The sequence below is a fragment of the Solea solea genome, chromosome 13 (genome assembly GCF_958295425.1).
Source record: "Solea solea chromosome 13, fSolSol10.1, whole genome shotgun sequence".
Taxonomy (NCBI): domain Eukaryota; kingdom Metazoa; phylum Chordata; class Actinopteri; order Pleuronectiformes; family Soleidae; genus Solea; species Solea solea.
In genome coordinates, this window is record NC_081146.1 from 18,760,883 (window position 1) to 18,782,897 (window position 22,015).

At 39.6% G+C, this 22,015-nt stretch overlaps 1 protein-coding gene across 1 annotated transcript; it reads right to left on the bottom strand.

Moving 5' to 3' along the window:
- Nucleotides 1-1,976: 1,976 nt before the first annotated feature.
- sqlea (squalene epoxidase a) lies at nt 1,977-21,706 on the bottom strand. The gene is made up of 12 exons (XM_058648086.1): nt 21,344-21,706; nt 20,909-21,190; nt 19,572-19,833; nt 18,418-18,595; nt 17,360-17,456; nt 17,131-17,244; nt 7,013-7,184; nt 5,821-5,916; nt 4,628-4,770; nt 4,392-4,488; nt 4,212-4,299; nt 1,977-3,110 (listed from the first exon to the last, which is right to left on the bottom strand). Exons 2-12 carry the CDS (start codon nt 21,188-21,190, stop codon nt 2,918-2,920), a joined length of 1,722 nt encoding a protein of 573 aa, XP_058504069.1. The 5' UTR covers nt 21,344-21,706; the 3' UTR covers nt 1,977-2,917.
- Between the last annotated feature and the right edge of the window lie 309 nt (nt 21,707-22,015).

The window sequence follows — 22,015 nt, forward strand, 5'->3', positions numbered from 1 at the left end:
AACATCAGTATACAAAAAAAAACAACACATCAGCAGCAGGATACGATGACTCTTAACTCGGAGATGAGAGCATATTCACCACTGGGATGGGGGCTTAGTCTTTTCACACTATAGTACAGTTTTGGGTTCGTCTTCTGAGGCTAAACTTCTAGAGTATCGTGTATCGTAGTCCTCCTGTTGTTCACTGTCATAGCACATCATCTGAAGCACATAGCTATAATCAGACCACCCATCGTCGTAATGTTCTGTTCAGTGGGTGTACGTGTGAGTCCAGCTCATGGCGGTCCCTCTCGCAGGGAGCGCCCGCTGTACTGTTCGTAGACAGTAACGTGTTGCAATAGATTTGTGGAATATGCAAATAACCTGTCCTGTGACCTCAAACACCTGCAGGTTCGCGGCACTTTCGCCGCCGCCCGCTGCTCTTTCAAGGGAGAAACTTGTAAAGCTTTTACGTCTTGATACACAATTGCTTTTCCGAGTATCGTTTGGAAAGCCTGAGACGTGGGTTAACTGTTTTACATGCATATATGACAATTATATAATGGTATATATGATTATATATATATGGAGTTATATAATCATATATATTTTGCTGTTAAGTGTGACAGTGACCTATTTGTGCTGATATTTCAGCTGTTACAATATAATGTATATTACCTTGTAAATTAATGTTAAAATAGTTCCTTGTATATACATATATGTACGTGCACACGCACATATATGTCTATATGAAACACATAATGCTATATAAATATATATAAATATATATATATATAATAAAAGTGTGGATTGGTGGGTTGCTTCTAGCACTTTAATCTGGTGTAAAAGCGTTAAAACCAGGTTCCTAGATTCTCTTAGCAGTAGCTGTACAGTAGTTTCTTTGTTTTTGTTTAGATCATTACGATGTTAACTGTTAGTAGAAAGCTTGCTGCTACCAATATCAATGAGGGTTTGCCCTGACGCTCTGCGCGTCGGACGAGGACGCTGATGTAGGAAGGCAGGGGGGTGGGGGTGGTTGGTTGAGCACGGTTGAGCACACAGCAGAAGGTTTCGGTGTCTCCCCTCATTATGTGCCGTCAACTGAGTCTCCGTAGGTTCAGGTAGGTATGAAGGTAGACTGAGCGCTGATGGCCACATGACATTGTATGTCCAGTACTTACACTCCTCCCCTCTTTCTGGTCTTCCACACCAGTATTTGTGTCCTTGTGGAGAGTCACAAAGAATAATATGGATAATTCTTCCAATTATTTCACCAGAATACAATGTATCAGTGATGTATAAATAACAATAAAGAGGAATTAATTGTTGTAACCTGGGATATGATTGAATTTTGTGATGTGTTTTTAAATAGTATCACTTAGAGTGCAACACTAAAGGCTTAAACTAAAAGAAATTAAAATGGCACTTCGTTTGCCCGTCAATCACTGAAAGTAAATGAATTCCAGCTGCCCTCTACAGTTCCAAGTTCTCAATCACATCCTGAAGTCTGACACCACAGCTCGAAGGTGAGCACATGAACTGCAGCTGCTCACACGGGTGGAATTTTATCTTATTCCAAAGCAGTGACTTTTGACACATTTGAGATTTCTAATGTGTCCTCAGACCTGTTTTGAAATGCAAACCAATTTCTTAAGCAGAAAACAAAGGGAATGTCATCGACTGACACATGCTGATGTTCATATTGTAGGCACTGCTGTGTTATGTGATAAACATCCTCAGATGAAGCTACAAGCAGCAAACAATAAAATAATGTATATGTGTAGAGTTAAAAGAAGTTAAAAGTGCTATGTTTTATCAGGAAGAAAACCTATATATACAGCTGTGACAACAAATAGGATCTTATTGTCACTGTACATCATTCAATGCCATAAATATTTTGATAAAACCCAAACACATCCATGTGAAGGTAATTCTGATCCCAGTGTAGCAAGTATAATGCTCGATTCTTTTGACCTTCAAAATAAAAGCACAGGACAGTGATTTAATCCAGTTTATTGAGAGACAAAAATGTTCATGAAAGTGATCCGAGTGAGGCCTCACTGCAAACTCCTTTCACTGTGAGTGAGCGCCATCTCATGGTAGAGTCAAGTCAGTTAAATCACAATAACATGGTACTTCTTGACCAGCAGCTGACTCTTCTTCTCTTGTGATTCTGGAGATTATACAGCAAAGTCTGCTGTTAAAAATAATAATTAAAAAACCGTGAATTAACGTTATGTCATGTCATTTATTTAAAGGCTAATCAAGCACGTGTGAACATGACAGTTTCAGCAGCAGCTCCTTGTCTCCATCAGCTGAAGTGAAGCAACAACACTCCGGCGTCATCTGCTGACACGAGCTTTTATGTCGTCTGACTCAGGTTCCGCTCAAATCTCCCTCGAGCGACGTACAGTACTGCGTCAGGTCTTTGCTGACTTGCAGCAGGACCAGTGAGGCACAGTGACCATTCTTGGATTCCGGGGGATGATTGTTTTGTCATATTTAAGTGCACTGTCAGCATGGAAACCAAGAGAGTTTGAAAACACAAGGTGTGCAAAGACACAACAATAGGAAGGCAGAGGAAACCACCTCCAAACATGAAATAATGAGTTTGAAAAAGTGCTGCAGGCAATTTGCTTAGCAATGCAAGGCTGGAAATGTCAACTTGTGACTGTTGTGGTAAGAGCTTGCTTTTGCTTTTATGTGCTTCAGATTTAAAATGTCATTACAGGTAGTGAGGGATCCCTTTAAAGTAAGGCAGACAGTGGTACAGCGTAGAAAATCCTCTGTAGCAAAAATATGTTTTGGATGGCAACAGCAAGAAGGCAAACACACAAAGAATCACCAAATACCAGTTTGTGTTTTTGTCCCAGGTTTCGCTTCCAGCAAAGTCGTTCATGTGTTGAGACGTTACAGTGAGGCTGAGTCCGGATTCTCTTCAGTACACCAGGTACTTGAGTTCAGAGTAGATGAGCGGAAACATGACTGTGCAGGCTCGGTACAGGATGGCTCCACTCTTATATAAAGCCCGAGGTTTGGTCAACCACGACTCGCGCTTGAAGTTGACGTAGATTGCGTACAGAGCCACGGCGAAGAAGTGTCCGATAAGGCTCATGGGTCTGGGTGTCAGCCTGATTTAAAAAAATAAATAAAAAATGCATACAAAATCACAATGTTATTCAGTTAAACTAGAATCTGTAAGTCTGGGGAACCTATCCTTTTTCTTTTTAATTTAGTTTATTTCAAACATTTTCATGAAAAGGAGTAGCAGAAGTATAAACTCACTACTTTACCTTCTTTCCAAGTATTTACACAATATGCAATTCATATAATTTTCTTGATACACAACATTTCTGGCTTTAAACATCGCCATTACTGGATTTAACTGCTTATATTTACTTCAAATTTGTACTGATTTATGTTTTTACTTTGCTTTTAATTACACCGTTCCATAATTTAACCCCCGGGATTGAAACACACACTTTTTAAAGTTGTTTCTGATACAATGCAATTTTTAAATTTAGTTTCCATCTTAACTTAGAGTTTAGTCATTTTCACTTCAAATGCAATCACACAAAACATCCTTTTTTTAAAGGCATTTGCAAGCTCTACAAAGTGTACGGTTGGTAAGTGCGTAAATGCCCTGAAATGCATAAGAACAAATAAGTTTTGTCGCTCTCATCAAAACTCTGGCCTGACAAACACAGGCCGTCATTGTCTGCAGAGGAACTGTTGAGTTTTGTCTGCACTTTCAAAGTCATTTATCCAGGATTCTGTCACCGTTGTCCCGCTTTTGTCTCTGCTTCAGCAGCGTCAGCCTCGGCAGCCTATTGTGCAGACGGTTATGTCAGCCAGCCTTTCCATGTGACCTCAGTAAAGTCACAGTATGTCAATTCTGCTACTAGGGCTCTCTAATTTGTAAACATCAACCAAACACCTAGTTTGATGACATCGGGGAGCAGTAAGGGATCATGGGAATTATTGTTTTGATGTCTTGTTTCGTTCCACCGTGCGTTTATGGGGGGGGGGGGGACTAACCGGACATTATAGCAGAGATGGTAAAGCAGATGATCTGAAATGAAACGGTCCATTACCTTGTCTAGAAATAAGGATTCAACCGTTGTGCCACAGTTAACAGTTAACTGCCGAGATGCACGGCTAATTTCCCCAAATTAGTAAATAATAGAATTTTCTTTTTCTGTTCATCACATAGGAGATTATTTGAAACTCACACTGAGAGAAGTCCAATAGGTCCGGCGACGCACTCTCCGCCCAGCTTGAAATACTGGAAACAGGCTTTCCTCAGCTCGTGAAGAGAATCTAGTTCACGCAAAGCGACACGGTGAGAATCTCAGCCACCATTATTGTTATTATCATTTCATCTCATGGCAGCTTTTTGTTTTGGTACTCACCGTCAGTGGCTGCGAACAGCTCGTACAGAGCCTGAGCCAAAACATTCACCACAAAGGAATGTGATGACTTTCGCTCCCAGTGGAATTTTTTCTTTGCCTATTGTGAAGAAGAAGAAGAAGTAAAAAGCAGGTTAATATTATACACCAGCCTGAAGAGAAACAACTGAAGTGTTTTCATGTGTGTTTGAATAAGCATTTGATTCATGAACTCATCACTAATCATCGAACACCTTCACCTGCAACATGTTTCTGTCGTCGTACAGATCGGGGATGTGACTGAGCAGGTTCCTCCAGATGCGGACGTCGTTGAGAGCCACGCTCATGCCGCCTCCCGTCAGAGGATGCCTCATGTTGTACGCGTCGCCCAGGAGCAGAACGCCTGAGGAGAGCACACGACGCATCCAGAAGACATGTAAGCTTCACGAGATTTACCACACACACAGGTTTAAGAAATGCATTACATCTGGCTGGTTGGGACAGTGTTCCAGCAGTTAAAAAACATGTTTACTCTAGAGCTGAAACAATACATCGATTACTAAATTAATCGACAACTATTTTGATCATCAATGAATCGGTTCAAAACTTTTTTCAGGATTAAAACAAGATTTCCGATTGTTTAAGCTTCTTAAATGTGAGTGTTTTCTTCAGTTCTTTGCTCTGGATAAAAAATAAATCATTAAAAGTAAATCATTTTGGTTTGTGGACAAAACAAGACATTCGAGAACATCTTCATTTCCTGGTTTGACGAACACCGATCAACATTTTATGGACCAAACGATTAATCGATCATGAAAATAATCATTAGTTGCAGCTCTAGTTTACACAATTTACACAACAGCATTTTTCCATGACTATGTTAAGGTGTGTATATACAGGGAATATAAGAGAGTGCAACACAGAGTGTCTTTTATTCTTTTTTTTAAGCACTTCCTATTGGCAATCTTTCATCTCAGCAACTACATAAACACACCTGAGCAAAAAGTAATCAAAAATGTTCAAATCTGTCTATTTTTGTGACTGCTACACAATTATCGTGACTCCCAGTTTTTTTAAAACAAAATATGCGATCTAAAATGACTTTGACTCAACAACAAGTTGTCTCTTATTCCCACGGTAATGGGATGTTCAAGTGGCACAGAACACTAAGGGTTAATGTAAGGTTACACATTTCTGTTCTGCAGTCGTCTCTAAAGGCCGTTTCAATTGGAAATGTATCCCTGACGCTGCGCTCTTAATCTCACCTTCAAACACAGACTGATAGCAAGTTAGCGGACAAACAGTGAACCGTTTAGCTTTGTTTTAACACACATCCGTGTCCACATTGATCCACTCCTTTGACAGAAGTGCATTACATGTGCTGGAGTCAGTTGAATAGCTTCCCTCCGGTCGCCTGAAACAACAACGGACGCAGTCGATAACACTTCAGTACCTGGTTTATTGACGGGGGAGGGCGGGAGGAAGCTGGCGGGCATGGATCTGAGTCGATCATTCTGCAGCGCCACCATGAAAGGCTCCTTTAAATGCTCTGCAAGAAGGAGGGAAAAGAGAAGGAGCACAGGTGGTCGATCACTCAGCTGCAACAAAAAAACAAAAATCCCTACAGGTCCTCGGCTTTTTTGGTCTATTGTGGCCTGAATGTACGTTTATCAGCACATCAGTGTGACTGACTCCGCTGACACTGCGTCAGCTGGACCTCTGTCTCATACTTTACCTTTGATATTTCAGCTGAATAGCAGAGCGCACCGTGAATGTCAAACCCTTCAGGTGCAGCTGCCACCTGTGATCATCCCCAAGACTGTGTTCCTCAAATAAATGCTTTTTAAACCACAAAAAAACAAACCTGTGACCACCTGTGACCTTCTCTGGCCACAGAAGTGTCTGTTTTATTTGTTTATGGATCAATAGTGAATTCTGGAATTTTATAAAGGAAAAAAACGGCAAGGTGCAATATACTCCAAACTCTTTAAAATGTATGTAAACTGTATATAAAAGCATGTTTAACCATAAAGGGCCAGAAAATGTCCCGTGAATAAGTGCTATTTTAATTCAATATTAAAATAGTTAATGTTAAAATAGTGTATTAATTTAAAATGAAGAAAAACAAAAAGTTTAAAAAAAAAAAAAAAAAAGAAACACTGTTGTACATGAACATCAGATTTTCCGTGTTAATTTTGAACAGTATAAAACATATTTAAGATAACATTAGTTTGAGTTTTTGTCTCCCAAAAAATGGAAACTATGTTTTTTAGGTGTTTTTCTAACTCTCTCCTCTCTGGCGACAAAGATGCTGATTCTCCGGCTTCCTGCAACAGCACGAGTGACATTACCGTAATAATTTGACATGCAACTTCTCAGCTTTCAGAAACCGACGTTTAATTACGGTAATGCAAGATGCACTGAACGTGTTGTCTGCGACACGCTCAGTGTGAAAGGGTTAAGTCTTTTATTTTCAATTGTTTTATCTAATGTGCAAATTAAGAAATCTAATGCATACATGTTGGAAACAATTGTAATCTCATCCTTCCAAAAGGCATAGTTACTGTTGTTGTGTAAATGCTCCATCACAATTTAACTGAACCTTTGCTTTTATTAAATTTAAATGAGGTGTGAACGTGCTGTACCTGGCAGCTGTGGGTGTATCTTCTCACTCATGTAGCCGGAGAGGTCGCGTGGCATCTCGCCCCTGATGTCCACCAGCACTCTGGTCTGTGACGAGGAGATCTGGTAGATGAGCACCGGGCTGGGGTCGGCCAGCACCAGCTCAGCGTGGTTGTCTTTAAACTGAGGACAGTCCTGAGAGAGAGAAGCAGGGATGAATGAGAGAAGTCACTGCTTCTGTCTTGACTGCAGCTTCTCTGACTTTTATGTTGAAATGATATCATTTAGTATTCGAAATGTTTTATTTTGTATCTTGGATCTGGGACATGTAGGACAGACGACTGTTAAAGCACTTTTCTGGAAAAATTGTTATGTCCTCCTCACCTTAAGATGTTTCATGGAAACTATAGTAAAATTCCCGATGGTGAAAGTTACTGTATTAGTTTTAATTACCATGGTTACCACTGTCAATAACCACAGTGTGGAAAACTTGCAAGATACATGCCGCATGTTGACACTGACGTGATGTTTATATGTCTATAATAACTGCTTTTCATTGCACGTTTGAGTGACTTATTCAAGGATGTTTTTTTTACTGTGGTTATTATTAACTGCACAGTTTTGTTGTCTTTTTTTCACTGTATTTAATGGTCTATTTTGAACACTTTTTATAATTTTTTTACTGTATTTAATTGTGTATTGTGCAGTATTTTATATTTTGATTCTATTTTAATATATTATAAATCTATTTAAATACAAATATTGGTGAAACTAGCTGTATTTAGTCAGGGTACCAAAGTATAATCCGTATTTCTGACAAAACCAAAATACAAAAATACGGAAACAGCGCCCCCTTTTTTGTATTGAACCAAATACGGAAAAATAAATTTTGCTCTCATCTTCAAAAAACGAACGAAAAAACAAAACCAGATTTGTTTTTTGCAAATTGCTTTTTTCGTTTCTCATTTATTAATATGACGGCAGACAGACCGGAAGCGAAAGTGGCATGTAACACCCTCAAAATAAAAGTAGCGTGCTAACTTATTATTATGCATAATAAAGTAAACGCATTATCATACACTATTATATGCTACCATTCTCTTTCTACAGCCATGTATGGTTCACATTTATTTTAAGTGAAACTATAACAGCTGGTTGTTTTGGGAGAACGTGATACATAATTATTATTATTTTAGCGGAGTGTGTGAATGCACATTGTGGAAAACTTTTACCCGAATTCCATTCCATTCCCTGCCTAAATAAAGAGCATCTATAAAGTCCCCAACAGAGGTTCCCATCACGCACAGTCAAGACTGACACGGCTTCAAATCACAATAATAGTGTTCATTGAAAATGAGAACTTGTGAAGTTATGACTTCAGTGCTGATGTTTAGCCACAGGGTGGCGCAGTTATTACATGAAGACTAGAACTGAGCTGCGATCGCGAGCTGCTTATTTCAGCCAAGAGGAGCAGGTAGTTTTAATGGAGAGCTGTGATCACAGCCAAATATGACAAGAGATGAGGCCAGAGCTGGCCCAAGGCATAAGCAAACTAAGCGGCTGCTTAAGGCCCCGTGACCACCAGGGGGCCCCAAGAGCAATTAATCCAAAAAAATAATAATTCAATTATTATTTTTTTGTGTGTGAGTGATGACACAAAAAAGCAGCAAAACGCAGTGAATTTAAGTTGAGACTGTATTTGGAGTGAAAACACAGCTGAGCAGCCCAGTGTGTGTGTGTGTGTGTGTGTGTGTGTGTGTCAGTCCAGCAGGTGGCAGCATTTCCTACAGGTGGTGTTTTTTTTTTTCTCTGTTTTAGCAAAAATGTTTTGAAATAACAACAATTTCAGCTGCCATTTTTCTTTTATTTGTCCAGCGATGACATGAACGTTGATTAATTACAGGTGGAGCTGCTCCTGCATAAAGACACACTGATTTAAAAGCCTTTGTGTACTTTCCATGACTTGATACATTCCACTCCTCCCCTCTTGAGTCGATCTATTTGGAATGTTCCACTTCCTTTGTCGGAGGCGGAGCTTCTTCTACGCAGAGACAGAAACGGGAAGAGGACGAGGAGCAGCGGGAACAAACATGGGGACAGCCGTGTGGTAACTGCAGTTTAATAATGACCCACACATTTCTTAGATTCCCTGTTGACGCTCTGTTCACACCTGCTGTTCACATCCGACCCCAGGTGTTCAGATTACACCTGCTAATGCTAACGTGACGTCACTGCTCCGCAGCAAACACACATTCAAATATGAACTTTCCTACTATAGTATGTCATCAAAAACGTTAAAATATAAATTCACCACATGTCCTCAAAGAACTGTCCAAAACGTCAAAGAATGTCCTCAACAAAAAATGTCAATACACCATTGAAATTGTTCAGAATGACTATCTAGTCCAGTAGCAGGTTAGCTGCCGCTAATGTGACGTCACTGCTCCACAGCAAACGTGTTTTCAAAAAACTGACTTAGTGTCAAATATATAATTATATAGTATGATGTCAACAACTGCCTCATACTGTCAAAAAGTGTCCTATTACAGTATGTCGTAAAAAACGTATATTATTTAGTAAACTAGCCAATTATAAACTGTCAAAAATGTCACTATACCATTAAAACTGTTAAGAATGAGTATGTAGTCTGGCCAGTGGGGGGAAGGTTAGGTAAAAAAACAAACAAACTGTTAAGCAGTGGTTAAGTAGAAATTCAAAATAAAAATGTCCATGTTGATATGGACCAATATATAGTTGACAATAAAAAGGTGTTCATGTATTTTCCCTCACATTTCTTCACTCATTTACTGCAGTGAGCACATTTAAACACTTTAAAGTGGACACTGCTTTTTCTCATCATGTCCTCTGACTGAACATCTGCAAACAGCTGCAGTTAAAGGCACAGTTCATGTGTTTTCAAGCATGGTTGAATGAGCCATGAGCCATGATGACTTTACAGTGAAGAGTAAAAAGAGGCTTTTCGGCAGCGCTGTCTGTAAATACATCAGAATCCTCTGTTAAATATTGAGATTTTACAAATGTTTACAGGATTTTTAAAGTCTTTGTAACTGATCTACAGCTTTGGTTGGACCAGGACCAGGAGCAAGGAGCCAGAAGCCAGGAGCCAGGAGCCAGGACCAGGACCAGGAGGAGGACGAGGAGCAGCGGGGACAGGTGTATGGTAACTGCTGCTTAAATATGATCCGCACATTTCTTAGATGTTCTGTTGACGCTCTGTTCACACCTGCTGTTAACATCCGACCTGAGGGATCCGATCACAGGTGTTCAGGTTACACCTGCTAATGCTAATGCTAATGTGACTTCACTGCTCCACATGTAAACACACACACCTTTCATTTCATTTCTTTTCACATACAAATGATGTTGTTTTCTGATTGTTACAGAAAGACAAAGAATCCAGGAAATGTTAATGTTATTATTTTCTCTATTAATCGAGTATTTGTTTGGGCCGGAAAATTCTTTCACTCTTTCACCTGTGATTTCATCACCTCACACGGACGTTAACAGCACTTGTCAACAGAGCCTCTGTTTAATGTGTTCACATCATTTTTACATTGTTAACATGTGAAAACTGTGGACGAGTCAAAGTGGCAACATTCAATTAATAAATACACCATTAAATAATGACAAAATGTGTCTCACATTCATTCACATTGGAATTAAATACATACACGTCTTATTAAATGTGTCAATCATTCAAATACCAAATTCATTTAATGTAAAAAAAACAAACGTATAGAATTACTTAAATACTATTTAATGAATTATTTCATGATTTACTGCAACACAGGACCATGAAATAATTCATTAAATAGTGAAGAATTTGTATATGTTTTTTACGTCAAATGAATTTGGTATTTTAATGAATGAACGTCACATTTAATAATGAGACATTTATGTATTTAATTCCAATGTGAATGAATGAATGTGAGAGACATTTGAGTCATCATTTAATGGTGTATTTATTGATTGAATGTTGCCACTTTGACTCGTCCATAGTTTTCACTTGTTAACAATGTAAAAATGATGTTAACACATTAATTTACACAGAAGTCTAATTCATGTGCTCATCGTTTTTAAGCAGCAGTTACTGGACACCTGGACCCAACTGTGTGGTCAACAGTCCAGGGAGTGAACCCCTATCAATTTTTTTTGTCTTTTCATGGCTTTTTTTTGGGCCAAAAAATGTCAAATAAAATGGTATAACCCCCTCCTTTCAGCTCTGTTGGGGGCCGGGGGAGCACAGCCCAGCCCCAACCCCCCACCACTACAGTGAGGGCGCGCGTAGTTTGGCCCCGGCGCCGGGGCCAGGTATTAGGAACGTGCTGGATTTGAACCAGCCACGGCCGAACTGGCACAACCTTGCGGTTGCGAACAAATCCACCACACCACGAACCCTACCGATTATTTGGAGAAGCTCTTGGTGGTTTTCAGTCTTCACTTTGGCTGTGGAACCTTAAACGTTCAAGTATAAAGGAATTGAACCGTCAACGTCAGGACTGAAAGGCAGCGCTCTAACCAGCTGAGCCAACTGTCCACACTCTTTCTTGGGTTTTCTTGGTGGTTTTCAGTCTTCACTTTGGCTGTGGAACCTTAAACGTTCAGCTCTCTAACCAGCTGAGCTAACTGTCCACACTCTTATTCAGGTTTTCTCATACCAATTCACTCTCTGTGTTGAATATTGTGCGGTAAAAAAGTTGCTTCGTCCAAGATTGGAACCCTTGACCTCAGGAACTCTAGTCTTTGACTAAACCACGTGAGCTATTTCTCCTCACGTAGAATCACTTAAACGTTGGACGTCTTTCAATAACAGATGACCCAAAAATGCCAAAAAAAAGGTCACACTGCTGAAGTATTTAAGAATGTTAGTGCGGGATGCTGGGCTACACAGCTGGTGTAGTGGTTAGTGCTCTTGCCTTTGCAACAAGAAGACCTGGGTTCGAGACCCAATTGGAACAGGAATCTTTCTCTGTGGAGTTTTTCATGTTCTCCCCGTGCGTGCGTGGCTTTTCTCCGGGTTCTCTGGCTTCCTCCCATAGTCCATCAATCATCTACCGATTTGTAGATCACGGGGGTGCTGTGCTAAGCTCAGCTGTCATAGTGTGATAGGCGGGGTACACCCTGGACTGTTCACCAGTCCATTCAAAACATGCAATAGGTGGGTTAGGTAAATTTCCCGACGGCGAGTAAGATTCGAACCCTTGACCATTGGAACTCCGGTTGCTCACTTAACCACATGAGCTATACGTCCTTGTATGCTTTTTTTGCACAATTTGGAAGTCTTTAAATAATAGAACCCACGACTTGAAAAAAAACGTCAGACTGATGGAATATTTAAGAAAGTCTGTCCCAAAACATGGGCTACATGGTTGGTGTAGTGGTTAGTGCTCTTACCTATGAAGCAGGAGGACCTGGGTTCAAGCCCCACTTGGAACAAGGATTTTTCTGCATGTTGTCCCCATGTGTGCGTGGGTTTTCTCCAGGTTCTACGGCTTCCTCCCACAGTCCAAGAACATGCAATTTGGGGATTAAGTTAATTGGTCACTCTAAATTGACCAACAAACCTGGTCAATCAGGCTGAGGTCTGTGAAGCCATCGGTAATCTACTATTGAATGACTTCTAAAGGTGTGAGAGTGAAATGGTTGTCTGTCTCTAAAACATGCACACAGATTCCTGTTCCAATTGGGTCTCGAACCCAGGTCTTCTTGTTGCAAAGGCAAGAGCACTAACCACTACACCAGCTGTGTAGCCCAGCATCCCGCACTAACATTCTTAAATACTTCAGCAGTGTGACCTTTTTTTTGGCATTTTTGGGTCATCTGTTATTGAAAGACGTCCAACGTTTAAGAGATTCTACGTGAGGAGAAATAGCTCACGTGGTTTAGTCAAAGACTAGAGTTCCTGAGGTCAAGGGTTCCAATCTTGGACGAAGCAACTTTTTTACCGCACAATATTCAACACAGAGAGTGAATTGGTATGAGAAAACCTGAATAAGAGTGTGGACAGTTAGCTCAGCTGGTTAGAGAGCTGCCTTTCAGTCCTGACGTTGACGGTTCAATTCCTTTATACTTGAACGTTTAAGGTTCCACAGCCAAAGTGAAGACTGAAAACCACCAAGAAAACCCAAGAAAGAGTGTGGACAGTTGGCTCAGCTGGTTAGAGCGCTGCCTTTCAGTCCTGACGTTGACGGTTCAATTCCTTTATACTTGAACGTTTAAGGTTCCACAGCCAAAGTGAAGACTGAAAACCACCAAGAGCTTCTCCAAATAATCGGTAGGGTTCGTGGTGTGGTGGATTTGTTCGCAACCGCAAGGTTGTGCCAGTTCGGCCGTGGCTGGTTCAAATCCAGCACGTTCCTAATACCTGGCCCCGGCGCCGGGGCCAAACTACGCGCGCCCTCACTGTAGTGGTGGGGGGTTGGGGCTGGGCTGTGCTCCCCCGGCCCCCAACAGAGCTGAAAGGAGGGGGTTATACCATTTTATTTGACATTTTTTGGCCCAAAAAAAAGCCATGAAAAGACAAAAAAAATTGATAGGGGTTCACTCCCTGGACTGTTGACCACACAGTTGGGTCCAGGTGTCCAGTAACTGCTGCTTAAAAACGATGAGCACATGAATTAGACTTCTGTGTAAATTAATGTGTTAACATCATTTTTACATTGTTAACAAGTGAAAACTATGGACGAGTCAAAGTGGCAACATTCAATCAATAAATACACCATTAAATGATGACTCAAATGTCTCTCACATTCATTCATTCACATTGGAATTAAATACATAAATGTCTCATTATTAAATGTGACGTTCATTCATTAAAATACCAAATTCATTTGACGTAAAAAACATATACAAATTCTTCACTATTTAATGAATTATTTCATGGTCCTGTGTTGCAGTAAATCATGAAATAATTCATTAAATAGTATTTAAGTAATTCTATACGTTTGTTTTTTTTACATTAAATGAATTTGGTATTTGAATGATTGACACATTTAATAAGACGTGTATGTATTTAATTCCAATGTGAATGAATGTGAGACACATTTTGTCATTATTTAATGGTGTATTTATTAATTGAATGTTGCCACTTTGACTCGTCCACAGTTTTCACATGTTAACAATGTAAAAATGATGTGAACACATTAAACAGAGGCTCTGTTGACAAGTGCTGTTAACGTCCGTGTGAGGTGATGAAATCACAGGTGAAAGAGTGAAAGAATTTTCCGGCCCAAACAAATACTCGATTAATAGAGAAAATAATAACATTAACATTTCCTGGATTCTTTGTCTTTCTGTAACAATCAGAAAACAACATCATTTGTATGTGAAAAGAAATGAAATGAAAGGTGTGTGTGTTTACATGTGGAGCAGTGAAGTCACATTAGCATTAGCATTAGCAGGTGTAACCTGAACACCTGTGATCGGATCCCTCAGGTCGGATGTTAACAGCAGGTGTGAACAGAGCGTCAACAGAACATCTAAGAAATGTGCGGATCATATTTAAGCAGCAGTTACCATACACCTGTCCCCGCTGCTCCTCGTCCTCCTCCTGGTCCTGGTCCTGGCTCCTGGCTCCTGGCTTCTGGCTCCTTGCTCCTGGTCCTGGTCCAACCAAAGCTGTAGATCAGTTACAAAGACTTTAAAAATCCTGTAAACATTTGTAAAATCTCAATATTTAACAGAGGATTCTGATGTATTTACAGACAGCGCTGCCGAAAAGCCTCTTTTTACTCTTCACTGTAAAGTCATCATGGCTCATGGCTCATTCAACCATGCTTGAAAACACATGAACTGTGCCTTTAACTGCAGCTGTTTGCAGATGTTCAGTCAGAGGACATGATGAGAAAAAGCAGTGTCCACTTTAAAGTGTTTAAATGTGCTCACTGCAGTAAATGAGTGAAGAAATGTGAGGGAAAATACATGAACACCTTTTTATTGTCAACTATATATTGGTCCATATCAACATGGACATTTTTATTTTGAATTTCTACTTAACCACTGCTTAACAGTTTGTTTGTTTTTTTACCTAACCTTCCCCCCACTGGCCAGACTACATACTCATTCTTAACAGTTTTAATGGTATAGTGACATTTTTGACAGTTTATAATTGGCTAGTTTACTAAATAATATACGTTTTTTACGACATACTGTAATAGGACACTTTTTGACAGTATGAGGCAGTTGTTGACATCATACTATATAATTATATATTTGACACTAAGTCAGTTTTTTGAAAACACGTTTGCTGTGGAGCAGTGACGTCACATTAGCGGCAGCTAACCTGCTACTGGACTAGATAGTCATTCTGAACAATTTCAATGGTGTATTGACATTTTTTGTTGAGGACATTCTTTGACGTTTTGGACAGTTCTTTGAGGACATGTGGTGAATTTATATTTTAACGTTTTTGATGACATACTATAGTAGGAAAGTTCATATTTGAATGTGTGTTTGCTGCGGAGCAGTGACGTCACGTTAGCATTAGCAGGTGTAATCTGAACACCTGGGGTCGGATGTGAACAGCAGGTGTGAACAGAGCGTCAACAGGGAATCTAAGAAATGTGTGGGTCATTATTAAACTGCAGTTACCACACGGCTGTCCCCATGTTTGTTCCCGCTGCTCCTCGTCCTCTTCCCGTTTCTGTCTCTGCGTAGAAGAAGCTCCGCCTCCGACAAAGGAAGTGGAACATTCCAAATAGATCGACTCAAGAGGGGAGGAGTGGAATGTATCAAGTCATGGAAAGTACACAAAGGCTTTTAAATCAGTGTGTCTTTATGCAGGAGCAGCTCCACCTGTAATTAATCAACGTTCATGTCATCGCTGGACAAATAAAAGAAAAATGGCAGCTGAAATTGTTGTTATTTCAAAACATTTTTGCTAAAACAGAGAAAAAAAAAAACACCACCTGTAGGAAATGCTGCCACCTGCTGGACTGACACACACACACACACACACACACTGGGCTGCTCAGCTGTGTTTTCACTCCAAATACAGTCTCAACTTAAATTCACTGCGTTTTGCTGCTTTTTTGTGTCATCACTCACACACAAAAAAATAATGATTGAATTATTTTTTTTTTGATTAATTGCTCTTGGGGCCCCCTGGTGGTCACGGGGCCTTAAGCAGCCGCTTAGTTTGCTTATGCCTTGGGCCAGCTCTGGCCTCATCTCTTGTCATATTTGGCTGTGATCACAGCTCTCCATTAAAACTACCTGCTCCTCTTGGCTGAAATAAGCACCTCCCAATCGCAGCTCAGTTCTAGTCTTCATGTAATAACTGCGCCACCCTGTGGCTAAACATCAGCACTGAAGTCATAACTTCACAAGTTCTCATTTTCAATGAACACTATTATTGTGATTTGAAGCCGTGTCAGTCTTGACTGTGCGTGATGGGGACCTCTGTTGGGGATTTTATAGATGCTCTTTATTTAGGCAGGGAATGGAATGTAATTAATAAAAGTTTTCCACAATGTGCATTCACACACTCCGCTAAAATAATAATAATTATGTATCACGTTCTCCCAAAACAACCAGCTGTTATAGTTTCACTTAACTAAAATAAATGTGAACCATACATGGCTGTAGAAAGAGAATGGTAGCCTATAATAGTGTATGATAATCCGTTTGAGGTTGTTACATACCACTTTCACTTCCAGTTTTGTCAGAAATACGGATTATACTTTGGTACCTTGACCGTTACATCTCTGTGGATCAAATCAAACAGAATGTATACCTTTATAGAGATTAATTTTAAAAAAACTATAATTTCATGAATGAATAAGGCCATGTCTTTGAAGAATCATAGCTTCTGTTATAATCTTATGTTTCAAACTCATTTATATATCAAATAAAGAGAGAAAGAAGGAAAACTGGACACATTATATGCTAAATTACATACAACTGTCACAGTTTTTATTTATTTATTGTATTATTGTATCATTACTGACCTATTTTAACCTTATTTAATGTAATTCTCTTTCTTTTCTTTATGATACTATGAATTATGCATTTGCATAATTTGCTGAATAGTGAGAAAATGGTAAAATACTCAGAAGATATTTAGTTTACTCTTGTATGAAGAAACAAATTCTTCCCATTTGGCTGATGATGTTCTCTTTACCTTCATCAGGCATCCGACAAAGTGAGAGGAGACGCGAGCTTTCCCTGAGACCAGACTCTTTCTGAATTTGGAGAAGCAGCCGTCCGCCACCACAGTCAGCGCTGCGCAGATTTCCTACCAGGACACAAGTTTACACCGTCATCATCATCATCATCGTCATCCTTACATTTTGTGCTTTAAACACGAGGTATTAAGGTTCTGTACATGCGGCACAGTTTCCTGTCCTCACCTTGATCTCTTCGGTTTCTTTGTCCTTGTACCGGACTCCCGTGATGCTGCCGTCCTCCTCCTGCAAACTGGTCACGGTGCCTTCTACGAATGTGACACTGGGGGGCGCAAAAAGACAGACTGAGAATACAGCAAGACAGGAAGAACATGAAGAGTAAACAGACCGAGAACAAACATAGAGAATGCTTTAAACTATCAAGACTGTGACTGTCTGTGACTTTTCTTAAAAACAAATATCGCAGTGGTTTACTGAACCAACCACTGATATTTGCATTAGAGTACACGATGATTTGGCCAATAATGTTTCAAAATCAGTTCATATCAATAATTGTTATTGCTATAAACTGTTAGATAATTAAAGATTAGGTTGTGATCCTGGGTTTAAGTTGAAGAAGCCAGTTCACTTTTATTAAATTAAATGTCTAGTCCTTGTTGTAATGTAACAAAGCACAAATACTTTGTTACTGTACTTAAGTACAACATTCACATATTTGTACTTTACTAGCAACTTTTACTTTTAGTCGACTATATTTCCTATATCTATCTTTGTTACTGCCAAATAAAATCAGAATAAGAAGAGTTGGTAAGGGTCTGTATTTATATAGAGCTTTTATAGTCTCGATGAGCTGCTTTACACTACAGTTTTGCCATTCATCCATTCACACACGCTGCAACATGGGGTTAAGTGTCTCAAGGACACATATAGACTAGCAGAGCCAGGAATTGAACCCACAACCTTACAGTACAGTAAATGTCATATACGTCAAGACTTTTACTTAAGCAATATTATAAAAAGCTCAACTTCAACTTCTACCAAAGTCGTTTTCTGGTAACATACTTGTACTTTTACTCAAGTATCCCTTTAAAGTACTTTATACAAGACTGGTAGTAGCTGTAGACAACTGGTCAGTTCTTCTGAATTGAAACACCAAAGAAAAACTTCAGTTTTGAACTGAAGACACGTCTTGGATGAAAGATCAAACTACTGAGGATGACCTGGATGTCAAACATGAACGAGGTATGAATGTATGTATCCATCCCATTAACGAGTGGACTCACTTTGGCTCGGCGAGGGCAGCTCTCCTCAGGCCCATGATGAATCGACCGTGATGGAACGCCCAGCCACTCTTGATGTTCTCCTCCTGCTGTGGGTAAGAAAGCTCCACCTCGGTGCTGCTCCCTAGGTCATGGATCACGTAGCCTTTCACCTCGTGAGCGTCCAAACCCTCCAATGACCCTGATCGAGGCCAAGCACACGCGACAGGTTACTGTTTCAGAGCCTTCATTCATTATTCAGTCAGCGTGTGTGAAAAGGAACAAATGTCAAGAGTCTACAACACGAGCTGGAGAGAGCGTAATAAGCTACTGTAGCCTCAAAATAATCCTTTACACTTACAGTTTATCAACTTCAGCATCATTCAAATACAAAAAGATCTTATTCCACATTGTCACATTCGCTATAAGCTTGTTACATAGGGACATATAGCATCTCTACTTTAATTTTAAATAAAGTTTTAAAGTGATCAATGATTGGCAAGTTCATTAAAACCTCAGGCATTTTGAAAAATAAACATAATGGGAAGAAAATATTGCTGTATTGTGAATATTTAAATATAAAATAAGGTGTTTTTGTACAATGTGATCATTCTAATCTCAAATTAAAACTCTCATACATGTTTTTGGACACGTTGAGGAAGGAAAGTGTATTTTTATTTGCTCGCACTGAAATCATTTGTCATTTGGACAATTTAGAGAGCCAGTTTTTCAAAGTTCCAATTCCAGTTCAGACAAGGATTTGAGGTTTGTTTCAAATATAATTCTATTATTATATACTCTCTATTAAACACTGACCATTTTTAGAAAAGTACAATAGTGTAGTGACAAGCGGTGATAATGAAAAGATCTCATTTCAACTACTGAGTATTAGTGTTGAAGTTCACAAATTGATCACGTTTGTGTTTGTTTTTAAACGTACAAACTTCATCTCAGCTGCTTTTCCTTTGTGCGTCAGATTTGACTGTCGATGGACCATGACAGAAACAAGAGTCACCAGTTTCTCTCTCTCAAATAATGGCTCCTCTTGATTGGTGCAAAGAGATGATGTGATGTCACCTTTCCCATTTTAGCACCGCCCCACTTCACACCAAAACAACAACAATTTCCAGGGTCTGGAGCACCAGGACACAGTTTCACTCCCTGACTCTGTCACTGACCTTGCAGGCCCAGCTCTTTCAGCGCCGTGTATCCTCCGGGCTGCAGCAGCTCCCCGACGATTCTGTCAGGCTCCTTCAGATCTCTCTCTACCACGGTCACCTTCCTGCCGTCCCGCGCCAGCACAGCTGCGATTGCCGATCCCAGGACTCCGGCCCCAACTACCACCACATCAGGATCCTGATCCACTGTGGAGCCACTGGCTGAGGCACTTCCTGTGGCAGTAGAGATCTCTGCATCTGCTCTTTTCCTTATTCTCCGGCTCTGGAAACAAGAGAAGAAGAACATCATCGTCTGTTTTTTGTTTTGTTTTTACACTGCAGCAAAGAACAGAGGTGTTTCAAGGGAGTAAGGCATCACCAGGCAAAAGGGACCCGAGAGGCCCCACGTTGAACCAGACCAAACCTTCCACTTCATTCCCAAATGAGAAACAGTAGCATATTCATCTCCATTATTATCTCTGTCTATAACAGTAATACAACAGTATCACAGCTAATAGATCATTCTTATCCTTCTTACATTGTATCATTTGGTCACAGTCCCTCATATTTCAAATCAAATACAGTCAGTATTGAGTTCTTGTTGACAAAGCAGACCATTTATTGCCTTGTTACTGTTTGTTTTTACCTTATGTATGCCTTTACTTTGCTACTTAAACACCCAAATTTCCCTCTGATGATGAATAAACGACCTCACTTTTACTGATGAGAGATTATTGATTATGCCCATTACAATTAAAGCTGTTTCATTACATTTTTTAATCAGATATTTAACATTATAAACAATATTGAGCTGCAACTACTGATTAGTATATCAGCTTGTTTGGTGTTTTAATTACGGTTATACCACATTATAATTTACATAATTTTACATTTTAGCTCTGTTTTTCATATTAATAGATTCATTTTGCATCATAAATATGAAGTTTACACCATTCCATATCAAAACAAGCACCTTTACTCTGAATTTCAGTGAAATATCAAGTTTATCTTTATTGTGATGTCATCATTTTAAGATCATATTGTCCACCTGCTACTGAACAGACTAGACGCCCATTGGCCCCAAGGTCATTTGAGATTGAATATTTTCTCAGTGAATCAAATAATCAATGTGTTTTCAGACCTCGATTAATCGTTGCAGCCCTGAAACAATAAACACCTATCCAATCCAATCCAACTTTATTTATAAAGACAGGCATACATAACATAAGACCCAATAGACTTGAAAACAAACCATTAATCATACAATAAATTACTGTTATACAATGAAATCAATTCATTATAATTATTATTCAATTATTCACTGTGCAGAAGTCTCCTGTGGATTAAAAGTGTCTTACCTTCCTGCATGTCTCCTCTGGATGACTGCCGCTCCTCTGTGCTGAGGTTTGGGGGATGAAGTGGTTGATGACGGGGACAAAGGAGAGGAGACTCAGAGGGAAAGTGAGGAGCTGACGGAGCCGCAGTTTGTGCTCCTGACAGTATCTGATGTAGGAGAGTATGAGCCCGGCTGTGAGGAACACCACTGCGGCCACAAGCAGCTCCCTGTGGGCAAGGCTCCACACGGTGTCCGACTTCTTATACAGGTACGTGAAACTCGCTATTCCCAGGAAGGTCCACATCTTTATGGATTTAAAAAAAAAAAAAATAATAATAATAATAATAATAATAATAAAAATAGGTGAAGTTTAAGGTAATGGCGAAAGGACACTATTATAGAGTTATAATAATAATAAAAAATAGTAATAATCTGTTCAGTCAAATCAAAGTGTTACCTTTCATAAGTCATGATAACTTGTGGCTGAATTACTACTTTTTCTAAGAGGAGACACAGACAGTGGAGGATTCGCAGTTACACCAGCCAATCAGGAGCGACGTGACAGTGAGCAGAGCTCACGCTATCCGCTCATGAAACAGCCGCGCCGGTGCTGGTCCTGCCCCCGGCCTCTGATTGGACAGACGGGCAGCGAGGATGGTAGTATGATGTGATGTCAGTGGAAAGGTGAGAAGACTCGAGGACTCCTAACAAGAAAATAACACGGATTTAAATTCATTTCAATTTAACGATTTAACATTTACTTTTGTTGTTGTTATTATTATTATTGTGACATATCTATTGTCATCTTGTCTCACCTTTTAAATGCTGCTTGACCATAAAAATATTATTTTCTGCTGCAACTACTCTCTCAATTTGATAAACATTATGAAAAGTGTTTCCTCTAAAATCCCTGACTGACCTTTTTCTTTTCTTTTTTAAGAGATTGTAAGATTAGAATTTATAACCTCAGAGATACAAGTCATCTTCTGATGGACTGAGCTATTGTGACTATTGTGAGTTTTGAGCTTTTTAACCTCACTTTATGAATATATTTTAGCTCTAAACATTGTGAAACAAACAGAATAAAGACATTTTTCACACCCTAATATACCTTTATTATACCAAGTCA